Genomic DNA, 23,129 nt, shown 5'->3' on the forward strand with positions numbered 1-23,129 from the left:
AAGTACCTGTTACCAAGGATAGACAATCTATTTGACTAACTTAAGGGAACTTTGATGTTTTCAAATATTGACTTGAGATAAGAGTATCATCAGGTTTGGGTTGCTAAGAGAGATATTATGAAGACTAATTTCAAGACAAGGTATGAACATTATGAGTGAGTGGTATACCCTTTGGGTTGACAAATGCACCGATAGTCTTCATGGATTTGATAAATAAGGTATTCCATAATTGTTTTGACAATTTCATTGTGGTTTTTATAGATGACATACTAGAATCTTTCAATGCTCGAGTTGAGCATAATCTTGTATATCTCACTGTTATTTGTGTTATACTTAACCTCAAGATATTATTGTAAACAACATACTCGTTAATGGTAAAGGAAAAACACGAGGAAATGTCAATATTTGAGTTTTTTAAGAAAATTCCAAAGGTGGTTCTTTTTAAGTTCTTATTGAACTTTTATATGTCCATGTCCTTGCAAGAATTGCGAGTTAATATCCTCTGAGAACTTTGTATACATTATTTTAGGTTTTTTGTGTAGGTATACTAATTTCAGTGCCAGTGCAAGGAGCATGATATTCTTTTTTTTTTCTTCTAAGTACCAACAAGATATTCTTTGCTTCTTGGTTATTTTGTGTATGTGTGCTCTTCCCATTTTAGCATGAAGCATCACTTTTAATGAAATTAGTCAACACATTGATTCGCCTGTGAGATTTGACTTCTTTAAAGTTATATGACTTGATAATATGAAAGGGAGAAAGTGAAAAACTTTAAACAATGGGATACAAAGGAAATATAACAAAAGTAAACATGTTCTATCTAGCTACGCTTGAGTTTAACTCAACTTAAGCTCATTTCAAAATGCCATTATGAGCCAAGTTTAAGTCCAACCTTTTCCTTCTTGAGTTTAAATTCGAATTGGCAATTTTCGAAATTTAATAAGTTCAAAATCAATTCAAACAACACTTAACTTGTTCGCACCTTTAATATACGACATTATAGGTGAATTATTATTGACTATTATATTAAGACAAAAACAATATTATATATTTAAGTATGTAATTAATTACTTATATAATATATTATTATATGATTGAATGATATTTTATTTTTAATTTAAAATTATTAAAATCATATAATAACATATCATATCTATATCTATTATAGAAGTTATTTTCGTCTTCACTGACGGTGGAGAGGGGAGGCTTGAGAGGATTTTTTTAATCTAAGAGGACATGAAATCTGTTTCTTAAAAATTGCAAACTTTAGAGGAAGGTGAAGCGATAGATAATAACTTTTTTTTTAACACAAAATTAAAAAATAGATAAAATATTAAAATTTTTATAATAAATATTTAAATTTGAATTTTTTTATATTTATAAAATTTTAGTTTATTTAATATAATAATTATGAATTTAACTATTATATTTCAAATTTACGGGTATATTAAATATGAATGGATGCTTGGTTATTTTAAAAAAACAAAAAATAAAAATAAAAATATTTCCACGCGCTTTACGGCAAAGCTCAGGCAGATCCGCGTTTTTTCTCTCCCCAAGTCTCTCTTAAATAATTTCTCTCATAAATCCAGTCTGTCCTTCACCTGTTCTAACTGTGCTGCACTCACTGCATCTTCAATTCACTTACTCCGGTTTCCTCTTCGATCCAAGGTAAATTGAATCTCCAACGTCCGATCACTTCCGTTATCTCTCAGTTATTTCCGATTCATTTGCCTTTTATAATATGATGTGAATCTCTTCGTTCTCCATATCTTGATTGCTGACGTATCTCGAATTTGATATTATAGCTAATTGATTGAATTGCTTGCTTATTTGGATTTGATTTTCCTTTTTGTTTTAAAGGTAAATTAAGCCTGTTTGGATTGAGAGTTTTTCTGGAAAATTGTTTAGATGGAAAATCGTTGAAATTTTTTTGAGAAAGTTTTAGTGAACCGTCACCTTTGTAACAGTGAAAAGTAACCTTGTTGCGACCCGCTTTAGGAAAGCTTTCTATCCAAACATTTAAGCTCAAAATTTTTGAATTTGTTAGTCATCCTTTGTAACGGTGAAATGCTATTTTAGTAAGTCTACTGGATTTTTTCCAAGTGAACAAAAGTGTAGGAAGATGATGGTTTATGTAGAGTAATACTAATTGTGAAGTTGGTAAGTTTTTTTTTCTTTGGGCGTTATGGAGGAAGACTAGAACGGAAACCGTTGTTTAGATGTTCTAAACTTATTTCGTCCATTTCATGTATTAGAGTACTAACAGAATGATCTCATGAAATGGAATTGTGGCAGTAGTATTATCGAACATCAACTTGTAATCTCATGTTACGAGTATGTTGTACTGTCAGTATAGTGAATTTCTGGTATTAATTAATGTATTCAAAAGTTTTTGAAGAGGATGAAGTTTATAGAGTGATGCTAGTAGGTTATGTCTATTATTGTGGAAGACTACAAAGGAAGTTTTCTCTCAGATCGATGCTAATGGTATTAATAATTTGTGAAGAGTTATGTTGTTAGCGTGGGAAGATGCAGGATCGACTGTAAGAAATTTTGACTTTAAATGGTAGAAATGAAGTTATGATGAGTTTCTTAGTTCAATTCTTTATTTATTTATTTTTTTCAGTGAATTATTTTTGAAAAGTTTCGGATCCAGTTAAAAATCATTAGATGTTCTTCATCTTCTTCAAAATGCATCTTTGCTAGATTTAATAACCTATGTTAACTTCTTGGATTACATTCTTTGTATGTCTACTTACTACTGTCTTTCCCTACATTTTTTAATGGGAAACACTTTTTAAGTTTTCTTTATAATTTACCATGCTTGTTACAATTAGACCAATCCCTGCAGTGGCTTTTGGTCACAATCTGAAATAGATTGATTCATTTTTCTCAAATGGATAGTATATGACTATGTTTGACAATTTCACAGTGTTTTTTTATTTCTTTTGGTGTAATATTATGTCATACACAAGGTCTGACGATTTGTGCTTAAATAGGAAGCACCATACTGACATTTGCCGTATACTTTATAATAATTCAAATACATGGTCATTTGTGATGTTTACAAGAAGATTGCAAATCTCTAGCTTTTATCTTGGCCATTTAAATGGAAACTTGTATCTTGGATTTCACTATTCTTTATCTCATCTTGGAAAGTGTAACTATTTGATATTATTGCTTTCATTGTTTTGGCTCAATGCTTGAAAGATGGTGAATGACTTATCCGCTATGCACTTTATCCGAATGAAAATTGATGCTTTTCTTTTACTGAAGGTGCTCCAATAAATGGCATTAGTTACAACTGCAGAAATTTGTGATGCAAACCCACAGCTAATAGTGAGTGGTGAACTCCGGGCACTTCAGCCTCTTTTTCAGATATATGGCTGGCGCCAAGTGTTCGCTGGACCAGTAGTTACTCTTAAGGTTTTTGAAGACAACGTATTGATTCGTGAGTTTCTCGAGGAGAGAGGCAATGGCAGAGTTCTTGTCGTAGATGGGGGTGGGAGTCTGCGGTGTGCTATTCTGGGTGGCAACCCTGTTGTACAAGCACAGAACAATGGATGGGCAGGAATAGTTGTGAATGGCTGTATCAGGGATGTTGATGAGATCAACGGTTGTGATATCGGTGTGAGAGCTCTCAACTCTCATCCGATGAAAGCCAATAAGAAAGGGATTGGCGAGAAGCACGTGCCAATAACCATTGGTGGGACACGGATCTGTGACGGGGAATGGCTCTATGCAGACACTGATGGCATCTTGATTTCTCAAGCTGAATTGTCTGTCTGAGACTGTTCACAGGAAATGCACCAAAACCGCAGGTACTTTGCCCTGTCAAGCATGCCCCGCCCTCACCCCTGTTGTTGTGTTATGTCAGTAGTTGCTTGTGTTCCTGAGTGATGATGATGAGTAGTTTGCTAATTTTTTTTAATTATCCTGTAATAATTGCTCCAAGTGTGGTTTCTGGAATCCATCGTGATAAGAATAATATTATTTAAGTGATTTATGAACCTATTTCCAATTCATTTTTGGGAATATAATAACAAAATTAATGTTTAATCAAATTAAAATGCAATTATAAAAGAAAAAAATAATAATAACAAATGTATATTAGAACAGGGCAATGACTCACTAAGGACAAGCTTATGTTTTTTAATGAGAACCCTATTACCCCCACATTTCTACTTCCTTTCTCTTTTTATCCTTCGCCGCCTCCTTGTTTCTCTCCCCCCAATTTTTCTTTCCAACTACAATTTATTTTCATCAGACATTAGCTAACATATTGTTTTTATTCCATCAATTCAGTAATTAAGGACCTTAATCCAATAATCTGACTCCTGAAGGAAAGGTGGAGTTTTCATGTATTATCTTTTTGTTTGGTTGCCATGAAAAACTAGAAAAGAAAAATAAAACTTATCTAATAGGGTAAAACTATCTCTATCAAGCCGATAGACTCATTTTCTTTACTTCAATACGATCAATTATAACAAGTCATTGGGGCACCCATCAAAGTAGTTCTTGTCGAAGAGCTACTTTACTATATTTCGACTAGTAGATTCAATAAATATCTTACAATAGTTTGTCTTAGACCCAACCTAGAACTACACTCAATAGTTTGTGGAACCATGAATTTTATTTTGTATTCGATAAGATTTGTTGACTTTGTATACCAAATAATCTTATCATAAATCCATTATGATCTTGAAACTATATAAGAATAGAAATAACCACCCTAGTTGCCATCTATATATTTGGTTTAGTTGTAAGTTGTACTAGGCACACTTGGTATACTGATTTTGGTGAGCGTTAAACATAGCAAAAATTCCAGATGCGATGAATGGCGACAATAATGAGGAGGAAGAGGGTTTCAGTGATGGAGAGTACCATTTCTGAGTGGGTGATTCAAAGGAAGGTAAGATTGAGGGTCATCCATGGTGGCCAAGGCAAGTTTATGATTCTTGTGGCATACTTGGATGGGACTCCTGCTTCGTGCCATCTATATCAATTAAAGCCTTTTGTGGAAAATTTCATAGAGATTTCTAGGTAGATTATGGCAAAGAACTTTGCAAATGTTGCTCTGAAAGCAACGTAAAAATGTCATCAATAAATTGTCATCAATCTTTTTTAGATTTGGATTTTTAACGTTGTTTTAGTAGTTGTGATTGATAGGAAAAGTAACAGACAAATCTTCAACTTCCTGACATCAATCGATAATATTTTCTTAGAAATTTTGTGGACGTTGATTCTTCTTAATGTTAATGAAGAGATTTGTGAAAAATTTGTAAACTGACTTATCGTCTTCATTGACATAGAGTCATTGTTGATTCAGAAATTTCTAAATATTAGATTCTAATATCGTCATTGTCATCGAATTGGAGATTTTGATGTTGAAGAAGCTACAAGGTTGGGAGTGTGGGCTTAGGGGATGGCAGTGCAATGACAATGGTGGGGTGATTAGGACATCTAATGGGAAGAAGAGAGTTTCAAATGGTTTTTTTTTTTTCCCTTAAATTGGGATTATATTATAATTTTAAAAAATGAAATAGTCAAAGATAATATAGTAACAATAAAATTATATATACATATTTTTGAGTATATAAATAAATACACAAATAACGTATTATTATATAATTAGATAATTTTAAATTAATAATAAATTAATATTCAATTATATGATGACATATTATATATATATATATGTGCTCTTATATATGCATAACATTGTTTATATTATAATTCAATTTTACCACCATTATCAAAAGTCTATTTTATTAATAATATTTAATTTTAGATTAAAAAAGTGTGATTTATACCAATAACAAATAGGCAAGAATTTTTCAGACAAACCTTAGCTGAGAAAGTGTAATTGATTTTTTTAAAAAAATTATTACTCATAATTTCTATGCATATCCATATTTTATTATATGTTTTTATTTTAATTTTTAAATTTTAATTCTCACATAATTTTTTACTCTAAATTTTAATAATGTAAGGTGGCTCTCCACCAATGAAAAAGTTTTCCCACCCATGAAGGAAGACCAGGTGATTGCTTTGAGTGGTGAACTCCACGCTATATTAAAAACTTATTATTTTTATGTTATATATATTGAGTATTATATTTTATTATATTATATAGTTTTTAAAAAATATTATAAATATTTATAAAAATTTAAAATTATGTATATTTATATATTATTATTATTTTTTTAAAATATGTCGATTCATATAAAAAATATATATTATTCTATATATATATATATATATATATATATATATATATATATTATCTCAAGGCTCAAGCTTTCTCCATTTTAATTCCCTTGAAAATTTTCTTTTACACTCACAACATAAATATTTTTATTTGAATTTTTTAAAAAAAATATGTCAATTAGATAGAGATTTAAAATTCCTTTCTCTTGAAATATTATAGTTAAAACAAAATAGAAAGAATTTGGAATAAAGACGATCACATCTTTAATTAGGCTTTATGATTTTGTTATGGACTTAATTTAATGTATTGATTTAATACATATAATTAGATAATAGTAAATAAATAATTACGAAATTATTTAATTATAAAATAGGTAAATAATTTTTTTTTTTTAAAAGGAAATTAGGTAGAAATGTGATCCTGTCTTGGCGTAGGATTTGGTTGGATTCGTACGGTGAAGCAACAAATCTCGAAAGAGGTTAGATTTAGATCTTAACTACTCATTATTAAAATGGCACGTGCTATTATTTGTTACGTCAATTAAACGTGTAGGGTCCACCTTTTACTATAAGGGACCCATCCTCAAGAGTGGGTTCCACAGAATTATCCATTTGAATTCCCATTTCAAACCACACTCTTCTCTCAAGCCATAATCAAAAATCCAAAACCAAAAACAGAGCAAACTCTGTCTCTCTCTCTCACTCACTCTCAGTAATTCTCCGCCCAGTTTCGGCTTCACTTTCGCCGAAGCTGAAACCTCCGCATCGTAAACTTCACAACAACCATAAAACCTTTTTTCCATTCTCTCGACTGTCAGCGTCTTCCACCGTCGACGACATGCGACTCCACTAATCATCCACAACCAGGCAAATCTATGGACGAACCAGCTCAACTTGAGATTGATAATGGTGATGAAAATGAGATGCCCACGTTGATTATTGACGATAAAAGTCTCAGCATTGCCGAGAGACGGGCCGCAAAATGTGGGTTCAATGCTGAGAGGATCCATACGGCCGCCGGTCCCGTTGGTTCGAGTTCGTGCTCGCCGGCGGCATTGTCGCCGTGCCTCACTATTCCACCTGGAATTAGCCCCACCGCGTTGCTTGATTCCCCCGTTATGTTGCCCAATTCTCAGGTGGCCATCATCCCGGACTTATTTTATTTTAATATTTAATTTTGAAATAAGGGAAGACTACGATGCCAGCACGGTAACTTTGCCGGGGGAACTCTGACGGAGGCAGTTTTTACTTTTTTAAGTGAGCACAACATGACATTGCAGAATATCAAAGTTTTAGAAATAATTTAGGAATGATTTTTAAAGGATATATATTTTTTATTTCCAACTAAATTATTTTTTTTAATTTTCATTTTATTTTGTTTATAATTAAGTATTAATGTATGGTAGTGGCACGGTAATGTTACTGGTATAGTTGCATTGCAATTTGTGATTGATTGCGTTTACAGGTGTTTTCTTTTTTGTATTAATGCTGGAAGGGAGTTGTTGTGTGGCTAGAGAGTAACGTTACCGTTACTCCAGCTCTGTTAGTAGAACCCATGCTAACGTTTTGTTATGGTACCGGGGATAAGGGTGACCCTTTATGGTGTGTTTGTTTCTGTTGCTTACATTATAAATCTAATCGTTTCTAGTACTGTTATTGAGATACAACTGGGATTTGTATCCCAGTGTTGTAGCTGAACCCTTTAAATTGAGCTTATTTTGCTCTAAATTGTGTCATTTTTTCTCTTTTAAAGTACAGGAAGCCCTTATGATGGTGAAAATGTTTTTACTATTTAGTACTTTATATGCTTGTATGAGAAGGCATTGCTGTGCACCACTGTTTTCACCATAGGTTCGATGACATATGTTAACAGGTAATAGATAAATGCTGAAATTGAGTGCAGATTTTACTTATTCGAGTGATTTTTGTAGTTGAAGGTAAAATTTATTCATAACATTTTTAATCCCTGAGGTTAAGAGTAGCAGTTCAGTAGACACTGATGACCAAACCAAAAGCATACACTAGCAATCACAAGAAATAGAAAGATGGTGTATGCACATCCTGGATGACAATTGGTTAAAAAGTTGAACATGTCAACCGGGATTTCCATTTGTTATCTTATTCATTTTGTTGTTGGCAGATGCATTTATTTAGATTTCATGCATCATTTGAAACCCTTTCTATTCCTGATACATTGAAACTTCAATAATTTCTGTTCATTTAATTTTTTTTACTTTTTGATTTTGACACAGCTATCTCCCACTACTGGAACTTTTCTACTGCCGCCTTTTAATCATGAAAGTTCACTGTCAAATACATTGAATCCTGCAGATGAGGACAGGTGTGGTAGTTCAGGTTCCTTCTTCAGATTCAAACCGCATGGGATGCCAGATTCTCTACCAGACTTTTCTAGTTCAGAGGATAAGGTAGTTGTACATTTTTTAATCGCAATTGACCATCTGTTACATACATTTAACACTGGACATTCATGCATTCTATAATATTTCATCACTCCTAATGTCTAAGGTCCCTTGGTGTATCATCTTGGGTCAGGGTCATACCACACAATTCTTTGGAGCAGTTGAAATTTCCATAAAATTTATGTTGTTAGTTTAGGATACTACATGCATATTAATTTGCTTGTCAATATCTTACTCAGTACCAGGATTTCAACTATAATGGAATGTAAGAAAGTTTGACCATTAAAATTAAAACCTTGGACCATATGAGAAGGTAGAAAAGCACAAGTGAACTGGAAAAACACTTAAGGACTGTCTTGACAACTAAAACCAAATAAAACTAGAAGATAATAAAACTTGTAATTTACGGCAAGTGAAGATGAAAATAAGAGCTACAATTGGCCAATACTATGAAGGATTCTATGCAGACTACATTTACCTTTAGATGATACTTCTCTATTTTTTTGATCTTTTGCTTTCCCTTGAGCTGCTTGTTAGCTACTAAATTCTTGTCTAGTTGAAGAACTTTACCTCATGTTCTGAAACATCTTAGCTAAAAAATCCTCGATTTCTTGATTCCATCCTTGTATTTATGAACAGCCACAATTCAATAACATTTTGCATGAGGTAGAATATACTTTTACTTGATATTGACAAATGTGATAATCCAAGTAGGATTAGAACGTCTTTATAACTTCCAGTGGTAAAGACACGTGTCTAGTTGACCATGCAATAATCACTTATCAGTTTGTAGAATGAATGGAGACATGAATTACTATCAGTCTTTATTGATGTGAATCTATTGACCGGTCCAAGTTCTTAATTTTGTTGAAAAGAGGAATAATTAATTAATGTTCAGAACTGCTAACAACATCTATCTTATAGTTGCACTTTGTTCTGTCTTCTGAACAGTAATCTAAATAATGCATTGATTTGGAGCCATGAAAGCATATTGTTGTTTGCTGCTGAGTTGCATGTGGTTCTAGAGCTAATCTATTAACATAAATGTTTATGAATTTTGATGAGCTGCTGTGTCAGTATGCTTTGTCTTTCTCAAATTTGTTTAGGTAAGATTAATTTGTAGTGTGTGTGATCTGATTAGGTCCGTTCTCCTTCCAATATTGCTCAGAAAGCTGATATTGATTATCAAGCTCTTTTCACATTGGACCTACCAATGGATTTTGAATTTTCAGTGGAGGTTCCAAAAGAGAATACTGCTAATACTATTGATTCAGTTAATGGTGCCAAAGTTTCTAACAGCATGATTGTGAATGATAAGCGTGGCATTTTGCAACTGCATTGTTCTGATAGGGATGGTGATCTAACCTCTTTGCACAAACCCATCCATGGAGAGGATGTTGGGATGCATCACCTTTCAGAAGTAGACCAGAAGAGCACAAACCCTTCCCTGGAGGTGGTAAATACCTCAGAAGATGTGTATAATTGGAGAAAGTATGGGCAGAAACAGGTGAAAGGAAGTGAACATCCAAGAAGCTATTATAAATGCACTCATCCAAATTGTTTGGTGACAAAGAAGGTAGAGCGTTCCTATGATGGACAAATTACAAAAATCATATACAAGGGTGCCCATAACCATCCGGAACCACAGCCTAGTCGTCGACCATTGCTTGGATCAGCAATTCCATTTGATGAAATGTCAGAGAGAAGTGAAGGCAAAGTTGAAGACAGGAAGGATGACAAACCTGGTTCTGACTGGCATGCCGATGGTCATGAAAGGACATCTTCTGCTTCTGTTATTACTGAGCTTTCTGATCCACTATCGCCCACCCATGTGAAATCTTTTGGTACATTTGATTCTTCAGATACTCCAGAGCTTTCATCTACACTTGCTAGCCATGATGATAATGATGATGGTGGCACCCAGGGAGGCATATTACATGGTGATGATGCCAATGATAATGAATTGCAGTATAAAAGAAGGTACTTAGGTGTATTTTGCATGCTGTTTACTTTTACATGCTATGACAACCTATGTTTACCTATCAACTTTCAATTCAGGAAGATGGAGAACAGTTTGCTTGAAACAAATTTGGCATCAAGAGCTGTTCGTGAACCTAGAGTTGTCGTCCAAATAGAGAGTGAACTAGACATACTTGATGATGGGTATCGCTGGCGGAAGTATGGGCAGAAAGTTGTCAAAGGAAATCCTAATCCTAGGTATTGAACTTTCTTTAGCTTTCTTTAGGGGCTTGTATTTTCACCTTCCGAGATTATTCTATTGACCCTGACAGAATTCTGAACATAGATGATTTTTATTCAGCTTTCTTTAGCTTTCTGTGGGGCCTTTTTGTTTCCCCTTTTGGGATTGTTCTGTTGACACTATAGAATCTGAACATGATTCTTATGATGCATAGATCAAAGAGATGTATTACAATGAACGACTTAAAATTGTTGAATTGAATGTTGCATATTGTGCACAATTGTGTTTGTTTATGTGTTAAATTTGCATAAATATTGCCACATTTCTTGTTATTACTGATACATGCATTTCTGAGTTTTTGATTTTTTTTTCCCCTAAGTTGGCTAGATAAAGTGCTCTTTCAAATCTTACAACATTTTTTTCTAAGTTTTCCTCATCTTTTTTGTTACAGGAGCTACTACAAATGCACGAGTGCCGGTTGTTTGGTCAGGAAGCATGTGGAAAGAGCCTCACACAATTTGAAATGTGTTATCACAACTTATGAGGGAAAACACAATCATGAAGTGCCTGCAGCCAAGAACAGCAGTAATGTGAATTCAAGTGTTAATAATTTACTCCCAGCTGTTGGTAATGCTCAAACAGGCTTGACATTGCCCAGAAACACCTACGCCGCAAAGCCAGAGCAACAAATTCAAGATATGGCTCCGTGTTTTGAAAGGAAACCTGAATTTAACAATGAATATTTGAGACCTGGCCTTATTGGAAATTTTAGTAGTGATATGAAGTTTGGGATTCCATCCATTTACCTAATGAAGTTTCCCCCCTTACAAAATCCTTATGGCTCTTTTGGACTGAACACCAACCGCGGTCTAACTCATCAGTCTGGTTCAATCAACACAGCTGTTCCTGATTTCCCATTTTCCCTGCCATGGGTTTTCCCCTCATCATCAAATCTTTCTCTACCCGGTTGTGATTTTAATAACAGTAATGGAAAACCAGTAGGTCCGGTTCAATCTTTCCTTTCCAGGCAACCGGTGAAGGAGACTGATACGAGGTTCCTAAGACCTAAGCAGGAGCAAAAGGATGATACCCTTCATGATGCCTGCATGCCCATTGTTGATAATACATCATCATCATCTTCATCATCGGTTTATCACCAGGTGATAGGCAATTTTCCGTCTTAATACATGATTCCAAGGTAATAAATTTGGACTACGTCATCGGTTAATGACGAGGTGATGGACAATTTTCCATTTTAATACAAGATTCGAAGGTAACAATTTCAGACTCCGCTTGCTTTTCTCTTAAATTATAAGGTTTCTAGCAATAATACGGCTATTACACTTTGCTTATATTGATATTGAAGCATATGCCATTTTTGCATAAAAATTGTTTACAATTGTATCTACGGACCCCCTGAAGAGTATTCAATATTATCAGAAGGAATTTATCTTTACAGAGAGCAAAATTGATCAGAAGCTCACAGTCTCTCTCTCTGTTTCATGTTTCTTCTTGCTTTTGATTAACTCCAAATTTAATTACCATTTAAAGAATGTAATATTGTTATTGAATTTTTATTTATTCACCTAAGCCTTTTATGTTTAAGTAGTAACTTAGTGATTCTCCATGAATTTTTACAGAGATGTTGCTTAAATGATTTGACTTCTTTTCTGATGATGTATATATAGTTATTCTATTGCACTTACATGTTTTTGCTAGTTTTTTTTAATGCAATGTCGGGAGCCCTACCCCCGACATTAAGAGTATTATACGTACACATTTTTAAATACATATTTGAATACATAAATAATATGTAATGATGTGATTGGTTATTAATTTATCTTTAATTCAAAATCACTCAATTATAGATTTACCAGCACTTAGTTAACCCACCATAATATAAAGATACAAGTGATAGATATTGATATCTAGTTAACCCTCCATAGCAACCATTACATCAACCTCTTGGATTTGATTTAATGACAAAAAATTCATTAAACTCTCTGAAATAACACAAATTCATTTACTATCAGTGAACCATTTAGCTCTGTCTTGATCCGCTAAACAAGATAAAGACACGCTCAAGGGGTTCAAGCTCTAAACAACAATGAAAGCTCCTAAATGATGTGTATTATAATAGATCAAATTCAAAATCACACAAAGTACTACCATGTTCTCATTGTTTTTGAGAAAAGAAGACTAAAGCATATGTAACTACAAATTCCATCCAAGTACTTGTAACAAAATGTAGTCAACAAAAATTGTACACAGGATGCACCAAATCCCTCCAACACAACAAAATACCAAAGCCAGCAGGCTAAAAACCCCCATCCTATACTACTTAATGAGCATTAGGTATAAACAGAGACACAATATTATCATATTATAGCTTTCTATTCACAAACAAATTGAGTGATGGAAAACCTAAACAGCTACATAAGATAGAATCCTGTGTAAAAGATAGACCTACTAATAGTTACACATACCAGGAGGATCAAACACTGAAACAATATGTTGATCCAGACAGACAATTACTAATAATCAATCATTCAGCAAATTAAATGGAATAGAGAAGTATGGGATGCTATTTGCCAACAATATATATAGGCTTTGAAGACATTAACACACTTGAGCATGAGCTTAGTGTGTATTGTAGCCCATGACAAAAACTAGCCTAAATTTCCTAATCAAATTTTGAAAATCAAAATATCACTATAAATTCAGTGAATCCGATAAACATATATTTTACAGCTACTACAAGCTCATAACAACCATTCAAGCAAACTATGAAAGAGTGCAACCGCTTATCTCACCATCCTTAAACCATTAGCAGTCCCTGCTGATTCAGAAAGCAAGACAAATTCATGTCGAAAAAGAAACCTCAGTTCGAAGAGGTTTGTGTGCCTTTGATAGGGACGTAACACAAATATCATTAATATTAACTTAAAACAATGCTGACAACATGAGCTGTCAGCTCCTCCCAAACGCAATAGTCTCCCAATCAACCAAAAACTACCGAAAATACTCAAATAACAGTGTTATTCTCCTCAATCCAACTACCTATACTTATTCCACCAATATACTAACTCTAAAATTCAAATATTATCAAAACATACTAAAACATCATAGAAGTATCAATTGAGAAACATACATTTAAAACTTCTAACACGGCAAACAAGCTTCTTCCAAATAACAATGCTACCATTACCACCACAACCAACATCATCATCAACAATATACATTCAATCGTTGATAAAATAACTAATCATTTGAATCATCCCTGGACTAAAACTTCCAACATATGAAAAAAAAATTTGCTTTGAACACTTCTAACACAACCAACAGACAATAGTCTCACAAATAAAAACACTAACATAAAACCACCACCACCATTGTCCCAATTCATTCATTGATAGCATAAAAACTCAAAAGCATCACATCAATTAAGACCACTAGCCCAACAACTCATAACACACACAAATAATCACTAAACTATAACCCCCACCAACATATGAATCAGAAACCCTGTATTTAAACACTTCTTACACAACCAGCAGTCATAGCCTCACACATAACTTATTAACTTCACACCACCACCACCACCAATACACATTCATTCATTGATAACATCTCTAATCTCGCCACCACAACACCTAACATCACTATCCCAACAGTTCAAAAGACATACTAAGCATCAATTAAATAAAACCCAATCAACACATCAATGTATATTTTAACACTCTAACATAACACAACCATCACAATCTTATTAAGACCATCGCCATCATAACCATTACGCTTACATTGATAATACAGCTAATTATCTATTCATTCATTCATTGATTTATAACTCAGTATCTAACATGAAGATGCTAATTAATTAGTTCAGCTCATTAGACCTCAAGAAAAATTAAAAGCAAAAATAAACCACATAAACATATGATTGAAAAGCATAGATTTAATACTTCCAACACAACAATCAAACATAGTCTCATCATCATCATCATCATCATCATAAGATAATATACAGTCATTCATTATCATCAAAACTAAAAATCCACAACAACATGAAATCTAAACAACCCGCATCTTATTCCGGCTCTCTTTCACTTCTTGAGGCTCCCCCGGACACCAGGCTTAGGTTTCGAAGTCTCCGTCACGCGGCTGGCGTGAAGATTAACCAGCTTTTCTTCTTCAAAGGGGATCTTCGGGTGACGAGCATCGTGATGAATCTGCATAGACTTGATATCAGGCGCCATCGTTTTGCAGTGGGGGCATTCGAACTTGGCGTGCCCCCCCTTCTCAACACCTGTCCTATCGGCCATCCCCGCCTTGCCCCCACCGCGGTTAGTGGTTGCTGCGTCCAACTTCATGGCTATCTCCTTCGCCGTGTGCTTCTTAGGCTTCGCCTTGCCGGTCATGATGATGATGGGATTGGATTAACGGCTGTGATTGAATGATTGAGAAGGGATAAAGGAGTCAAATTTAGGGAGAAACCCTACCCTTTTGATGTACACATACTTATAGGATCGTTTGGGCGATTGGGCCTATTGTTTTCCGCGTTTCACAATTCGGTGCTTTGCCTGTTTTTATTTTCAATAAAAATATGTGTACCCATTTTGAGTACATAAATATATACACATTTATATGTATTATCATGTGATTGGATGATTTTGAATTAAGAATAAAACAATAACCAATCATATGATGATACATATGAGTGTGTATATATTTGTGTACCTAAAATGGGTACATATAGTATTACTCTTTTATTTATATTGATATTTTGGATTTTCTTGAAAATAATATTTATGGTTAGATTAAAATCTTTTGTAAGTCTTACACCATTTTATGAGGGTGGGTTTAATATGTAACAAACATTATATAAAGCTCGATTTGCATGAAAACGATTTTAAGTTTAAGTTTGACTCGTTTTAAAAGAATTGAACTCGAATTAAGTTTTAAACTTAACTCGTTATTAAAACGATATCATTTTGTATCAAATTTTTTAATTTTACAAACTTGACAAGTTGAACATCCTAAAGTTTAAGCTTGAGTGAACGAGTTTAAGTTGCGCTTGATTCGAATCCAGCCTTATTAGAGATGGTTAGATATATGTATAAATTGTTAGTCAAAATGGCAAACATATCTAAGAAATGAGTAACTATTTTGTACCAATATAAATATGAATAATATTGTACGTATTTATTTATTTTGAATGCAAAAAATATGTTATTATGTAACTGAATATTATTTTATCTTTAATTTAAAATTATTTAATCATATAATAACACAATCAAATATATAACTATTTATCTATTTAAAATAAACACGTATAATTTTATCGATACGTGATTAGATATCAAAATTGGGATTTCTTACATTGTCATATTTAAATAATAGAATCTGAACATTACCCTCCCAAAATGTTTTTTCACCAAGGTGAACATTGTGCAAAAAAAAAAATTACTAGTTAGACAGGTAGTTATTTTCAAAAAAAAAATATAATTTATTAGGTGTTTAATTTATGACTTTTTTACAAAGAGACTTTGATGTTAATTGGATTAAAATCATATTATGACATTTTGGTTATAATTGGATAATTAAAAATTTAAAATAAAATAATATCTAATCATATTATAATATATTATTATTATTTAAATATAAAATTATGTATATAATATTATTGATTAAAAAATTATTGGATAAAATTAGAAAATAATTATATACATAGGACCTTTTAAAATTCAGCATTGCCCTAAACGTAAAATTTTAGAAAGTTCAATAATTCAGAGTACAAAAAGCTGATCTTGAGTGAAAAAAATAAACAACACTGTAAAATACTTATCTCAGCCAGCCCCTGTGCTGTGTGTCAGGTAAATTTAATAAGAACCTTTATCAATTCAGCCCAACTCAGGCTAGAAGCCCATGGTGGCCGATTAATAGATAAAAGCTCAGGTTTTTGGGCTTGGCCTTGGATTTAAAACAGTTGAAAATGTTTTCATTAACGAGGCGAATTCGAGCGTGCGGTTACTAGGCTCGATTTCTTTCTGATGTGCTAACTCAGCTACCAGTGGAAGCTAACTGTCTTGGTGGGCAATTTGGTCAGTCAGCCATGGCGGAACTTAAATGACCGGAAAGGAGATGGGGCCAGTTGTGTTTGAGGCAATATACTGATAGCAATTTTGTATGATCAGAGTGTTGAGAATAAAATCGCAAAATAGCACCGTGATTAATTGTAGAAATATAATTAAATGACTAAAAATCTGATACTGTAAAATGATCAAATAAAATAAAGTAATAGACAAGGATTAAAAATAATTTCTAATCTTCTGTGTAAACCCTACCTGCTAGGAGGACTCTACAAGCAAAGCAAATATAATAAGAGTAAAACAAATCAATGTACATAAGATTTTTAAAGCGGAAAACCACCTCACTGTGGAAAGGAAAAATCACTAGATCTAGTCCGGATAAATCTTTCACTATCAACAATAATAATAGATACAAACAAAGTTATCCTTAGTGAAACTAGAAACATACAATTAACAATACATAAAAAACAACTATTTTTGACAACATAGAAGCAAATAATGCAAGTTTAATGGAAAGAAATAACCAAAACAAAGCTTTTGTTCACAAGTCCAAAATTGGGTGTAGACAATTGGAAATTAGATCTCTCCCCTTCAGAATGTAGAGTCTTATGTTATGAACACTTTAACAAAATTTTAGCTTAATCCAATGAGGACGACTTTAAAAACGTAGATTTATGAAAACTATCATAATATGAACCAAACAGCAAAACTAACTTTTCTTCTCCTCTTCATTCTCTCTGTTTTTGGTAGAATTACAATTTAATTAGTTTCTACTTGAATGGGTGTTCGAAAGTTGTTATTAAACTTAGTAAAAAGACTAAAATAGTATTCACCCATATTTAATCAAATAATAAAAAATAGATAACACAATAAATAAAGGGATATTAATTAAAATAGACAATCACTTTCCCGTTTAAATATGTTTCATCAACAAATTTGACGTTTTACCTTTTTAAGCAAATTATATTTTTCAATCCGAAAATACCCCACGTTTAATTTCTCAACCTTACCGTAGCATTTCGCCGATTAATTGTTTACCTTCCGTGAAAAACATTAAGATTAAATTATCTACTATGAATAAAATTTATAAATTGAAAAATAAATTAATTTTTTATAAAATAATTGATTGTTATATATCCAAAATAATAGATATATCAAGAACGGTAGGTTTTTCTTAAAACAGTGCGTTTTTTTTTCAAACAGGTTGTCTGAATTTGGAAATGGGTGTGGGAAGAGAATAGATGCATTAAGAGCTGCGGAAATTTGAAAAAGGGTGCGAAAATTTTGTAAAGGGGTGCAGATGCAGGTGCGGGAAGTTGGTAAAGGGTGCAGGAATTTGGAAAAGGGTGCGAGAAGAGGTGCTGGTGCGTGAAAGTGTGCAGCAAGCATTCCGGGTGTGTGAAAGGGTGCGAGAATTTCTGAAAGGGTGCGGCAAGCATTGTGGGTGCGTGGAAGGGTGCGACAATTGTTGAAAGGGTGCATGGAAGGGGTGCGCAGGCAACAGCGAGCGGCGCACGCAAACAGGCATCAGCGCACGCGCGGCAAGCATTGCGGGTGCATAGAAGGGTGCGGGAAAATTATAAAAAAGATGCGAGAGAATTATAATATATATTAATATATTATATATTAATACATATTATATTATATTATATTATTATATTATAATAATGGGGGTGCGTGTGCGCTGGCGCCCCCGCACCCCTTACCAAAATCCCGCACCCACACCCACGCACCAGTGCCCGCACCCGCACCCCTTACCGAATTCATGCACCCTCATTCCCACACCCGCTTGCACGCACGCACGCACCCACACCCCTTACCAAATTCCCGCACCCCCATTCCCGCACCCGCATCCGCACCCCTTTTCAAATTTCCGCACCATTTTTCAAATTTCCACATCTCTTAACGCACCCATTCCCTTCCGCCGTCCCTTTCCAAATTCCCACATCTCTTCACGCAACCTGTTTGAGAAGAAAACGCACTGTTTCAAGAAAAACGTATATATCCATTATTTTCTATATATAAGAATAAATGATTTTATAAAAAAATTAATCTGTTTTTCAATTTATAAATTTTATTCATTACAGATAATTTAAAAATATATCTATTATTTTGGATATATAATAATCAATTATTTTATAAAAAATTATTTTATTTTTCAATTTATAAATTTTATTCATTACAGATAATTTAATCTTAATACTTTTCGTGAAAGAGAATCAATTAATTGACGAAAAGCAAGCATTGCGTTTGAGAAATTAGAGGAGGGGTATTTTTGGAATAAAAATAACAATTTGCTTAAAAAAGTAAAACATCAAAATTATTGCTAAAAAATGTTTAGGTGAAAATATTGTTGCCTATTTTAATTAATATCCCATAAATAAATCATCCTCTCGCATAAAAAGAACCCCAGCACAGAGTACACTGGCCCCAAACCTCTTACTTGTGACGTGAAATTGGAAATCTCTTTTACGCTGGCATTTTTTATCATGCTGATTGACCATTTTAGATTAGACTCCACATGAATTTTCCATTTTAGTAATGTGGAGTTTTTTTTATTTTTTTAACCTTGTTGACTGTGAGACGGGATAATTGAGGAGGATGGAGGAACAAATAAAAAGAAGGCAGCCTTTGCACTCATGAATTTTAGAAAGATGCCAGTAAATGGAAGGCATATTTAGGAAAAAAAAAATTAGTGAAACAGGAAGTGTATTATTTTCTGATTGGAATTGGAAGCAGTTTAAATACTCGTTGTGTTTCGCATTCAAGTAATTATCCTGTTGTCGTCAAAGGGTGTCTTGTTGATATGTTAATTCTGTTTCTAATGACTTAAAATTGGTAATCAACATTAATTTAAGCCTAAATAGAAAAAGAGAGACAGAAATAATGTTATAACTTTTTCTCTTTTAATTACCAAAAACACTATTTCCCTTTTATATATGGTATAGCCAAACTACACAGAAGATTTGAGACTTTAAACAATGAAAGTTATGAAACAATGTTAAAAATGACAGAATTCTCTCTCTCTCTCTTTTAACCTTTTCAAAGCTGTAAAAAGGCAACCTAAAAAACTAAAAGCTGGTAACCATATTGATCGATTATGTAACAAAGAGTGTGTGAAAAATGGAAAACTAAAAACTGTAAGGTTGTTGAAAGCTTCTTGCTGATAATAAGCTAGCTATAGTGAAGTGACTTGTGGTTTCGATAAATTTTCTTCCCAGTGAAGTAACCGCCTCTTTTTCAAGCCATAACCTTGGTACTGGTAGATAATGCTGTGAAGGCACTGCCTCAGGCTCTTGATGTCAAATGTCTTGATGAACCTAAGATCTGTGGTCCTGGATTTCACACCAGCAAAAAGTTGGTACTCCTCAAAGACAGAAGACAGGACCCAGTTTTGTAGTTTTCTCAAGCAACCAACAAGGCAACCCGTCCGATGCTGGAGTAAAGCAGAAGATAGAATATGAGCTGGCTTCATGTGAAAAAAGTTCAAAAACTAAAAGATTTCGTTGGGATGTGTATTGATTTAACCAGAAATGCATTCAGATGGTTTGTGATGCAAACAAATGAAGCATAGATATTTTGATTGTAACAGAGGATGTTCATGCTTTTAATGTAGTTTCAAATGTTTATACCCTGTCATCGCAACTTCAAAATTGGAAAAAGAGCACCTCAGCAAGCAAAATTCTATCTGAACATTCAACCAATCTCCTCCATAAGTGGCATGAAGAAAAGATGATAGAAACGCCAAGGAAAAATTTTCTTTCAAAATGAAAATTACAAAATTAAAAGCATAATAACCATCAATTAAGGGTGAACAGAGATAGTGAATGAAATTTCAGAAATAACAATATAGATGATGTAGCCGAAATTGAGAAATAACCAAAAATGCAGGAACAACTTGCTTTTGAATCCTTCCAAAAAGTTCATCAATCAATCAGCAATAACCAGATGCAAAGATGAATTTAAACAGGAGGCATGCCTCAATCAGCAACATACTATTTCACACAATGCATCAGTCGTTTGCACACACACCTAAAAGAAAACATTTTGATCACTAAAAGTACTGCAAAAGACGAGGTGATCTTTAGCGATAATACCTTTCCACGGTTACAATGTATCAAAACTGGATGATTTCTCACATCTGCACAAGCCAACAAACATAGATACATAAGTCAAATGCAAAAGAAACAGCACTAGAAGACAGCACAATAATACAGTCTAAACTTAAACAAAAGAATTGTCTAAGTATAATTCAATACCAATTAAAATTTTCAAAGCAGCCATGATGGTATCCCCAGGAACAGATACAGGGGGATCCTGCAGATGCATATTGAATATCAGCAAGACAAAAAAGGTGACTGACTCACCACAAATGACCGCAAAGGCCAATATGATTCAATCTGAACTTATCACTGCTAATTACACCAAGCAAATTACACTTTCGGCTACACATATCAAATGCATGAAATAAATAAGAAAAGTAGAAAACAATCTAATGTCATGTTTTCATCATTCTCACATCCAATCCAACTACTCTATCACTCAGACAAAGATTACCTCCGTGTGAACCATCCTATAGGCTCCACAGTCCACACAAAATAATTCAATGGTTCATGTGGGGGCACGTTCTTTCAATCCAATCCTACCCACCAAACAAGACCTCTACAAGCTTCTCTTCGAAAATTCATCTACCAGAAAATCCTCCAAAACCCTTTTTGACAAAATTCTTTCTTTTTGCAAAATAATTATATAAAATTCTTCTCAAATAATAAACTCAAACTTACACTCATAATTTGAACACACCATTCTACCATATCAAGAAACTATTGTATTTCCGAATTTGCCTAGTTCAAGAGCGAGCATTAAATAAAGCAGAATTCAAATTAAATTAAATTACACAACGTTACCGTTTTGCCTTCAATTCCAAACTGAAAGAGTTTAATATTCTGAGCCCCAAGAAACTTCAGATTCTCTTCAGGGTAGGGCTCCGGACACAAATATCTGCTCTCATTAGTCAAATCCATCAACATTTAATCAAAATTAAAAACCAAACCATCAGAAAAATAATTAATCAGGATTGTGAATTTATAATTTAATAAAAAATAAAAAAATCAACCCGGAATTCAAAATTAAAGAAAGACTCACATAATGGATCGAAGATTTAGGGTTTTTAAGAATCCGAAATTTTCGGGTCGGGGGAACCCGGATCTGTAAATGGCGTCTTCAACCATTGAGAAATTTGTCGGTGGAACCAAAACTCCGTCATTCTGGTGGTCTTCTTCTTCTTCTGCAATCAAACACATCGTTTCGTATAATAAAAGTTTCCTCTTTGAGTTTCAGAGTCTGGAACGAAGTAACGGAGAACTTAAAAAGAGGAAGAAGAACAAGGAGAGTGAATGCCCAAAACGGCGGCGTTTTTGAAGAGTCCTGTTAGGATTCTGATTCTCGGTGGGTCCGAATCTGTAAAGTAACCGAATGACGGGAACCGGAGAGGCAATTATAAAGTAAGAGGTTTTTGGATAATATTTTTAATTATATTCGAAGTTGTTAATTAAGCTCCTGATTAGACTAATAATTTTTGTGTTTATCTTTTATTTTAATTTTCTCCCTTTTTATTATTAGAATATACGTAATTATCCCATTTATTTTCAATTGACTTATTCAATTTTCAACACAAAAAAAAAGAAAGAACAGCTAATTTTTTTAATAATAATATAAATTTTTAACAGTTTTGAAACTTTTTTTTCAAGTATTTATAAGAAAAATAATATTATATATTAAATAATAATATATTATTATATGGTTGGATAAATATAAATTAAAGATAAAATAATATTTAATTATATTATAATATATTATTATTTATAATTTTTAATTATTTTAAAATTTAAATTAGTGTTTATAATTGTCCGTGAAACTGAAAACCGCTTTTACCATAACTAAAATTCAGTTGAATTGCTTGTAGAAAAACCTTGATTCAAGCCTAATGGCTTGTTTCCGTTTTAAACTAATTTTTGAAAACAAAAAACAATAATAGCGATATCCTGAATTATTCATAGTAAATGTCCTTTTTTAACGTTTTTTATTTTTTATAATTTTTAAAATACGAAAATATCTTTTATATTTTTAATTAATTATCATAATATTATAATTATATAAAACAAAAAAAATTAATTTGTTGTCATCCAAATCTTTAATGTCTCT

General features: G+C 33.0%; 4 protein-coding genes across 5 annotated transcripts; 2 read left to right on the top strand and 2 right to left on the bottom strand.

Annotated features, from left to right (window-relative positions):
• Nucleotides 1-1,511: 1,511 nt before the first annotated feature.
• LOC123221868 (putative 4-hydroxy-4-methyl-2-oxoglutarate aldolase 2) lies at nt 1,512-4,028 on the top strand. The gene is made up of 2 exons (XM_044644827.1): nt 1,512-1,671; nt 3,280-4,028. Exon 2 carries the CDS (start codon nt 3,292-3,294, stop codon nt 3,790-3,792), a length of 501 nt encoding a protein of 166 aa, XP_044500762.1. The 5' UTR covers nt 1,512-1,671; nt 3,280-3,291; the 3' UTR covers nt 3,793-4,028.
• A 2,846-nt stretch (nt 4,029-6,874) lies between these two features.
• LOC123220542 (WRKY transcription factor SUSIBA2-like) lies at nt 6,875-12,599 on the top strand. 2 transcript variants are annotated; one of them, XM_044642790.1, is made up of 5 exons: nt 6,875-7,349; nt 8,466-8,642; nt 9,775-10,613; nt 10,692-10,850; nt 11,285-12,599. In XM_044642790.1, exons 1-5 carry the CDS (start codon nt 7,089-7,091, stop codon nt 12,015-12,017), a joined length of 2,169 nt encoding a protein of 722 aa, XP_044498725.1. In that variant the 5' UTR covers nt 6,875-7,088; the 3' UTR covers nt 12,018-12,599. The 2 variants fall into 2 exon arrangements, with proteins under 2 accessions (XP_044498725.1, XP_044498726.1); XM_044642791.1 differs by having other exon boundaries at nt 8,466-8,639.
• A 2,174-nt stretch (nt 12,600-14,773) lies between these two features.
• LOC123220198 (protein METHYLENE BLUE SENSITIVITY 1-like) lies at nt 14,774-15,385 on the bottom strand. The gene has a single exon (XM_044642250.1). The coding sequence runs from the start codon at nt 15,252-15,254 to the stop codon at nt 14,940-14,942; it is 315 nt and encodes a 104-aa protein (XP_044498185.1). The 5' UTR covers nt 15,255-15,385; the 3' UTR covers nt 14,774-14,939.
• Nucleotides 15,386-19,809: 4,424 nt separating this feature from the next.
• On the bottom strand, nt 19,810-22,413 carry LOC123220415 (tyrosine-protein phosphatase DSP3-like). The gene is made up of 5 exons (XM_044642635.1): nt 22,071-22,413; nt 21,833-21,926; nt 21,185-21,242; nt 21,023-21,066; nt 19,810-20,361 (listed from the first exon to the last, which is right to left on the bottom strand). Exons 1-5 carry the CDS (start codon nt 22,226-22,228, stop codon nt 20,104-20,106), a joined length of 612 nt encoding a protein of 203 aa, XP_044498570.1. The 5' UTR covers nt 22,229-22,413; the 3' UTR covers nt 19,810-20,103.
• Between the last annotated feature and the right edge of the window lie 716 nt (nt 22,414-23,129).

The sequence above is a fragment of the Mangifera indica genome, chromosome 7 (genome assembly GCF_011075055.1).
Source record: "Mangifera indica cultivar Alphonso chromosome 7, CATAS_Mindica_2.1, whole genome shotgun sequence".
Taxonomy (NCBI): domain Eukaryota; kingdom Viridiplantae; phylum Streptophyta; class Magnoliopsida; order Sapindales; family Anacardiaceae; genus Mangifera; species Mangifera indica.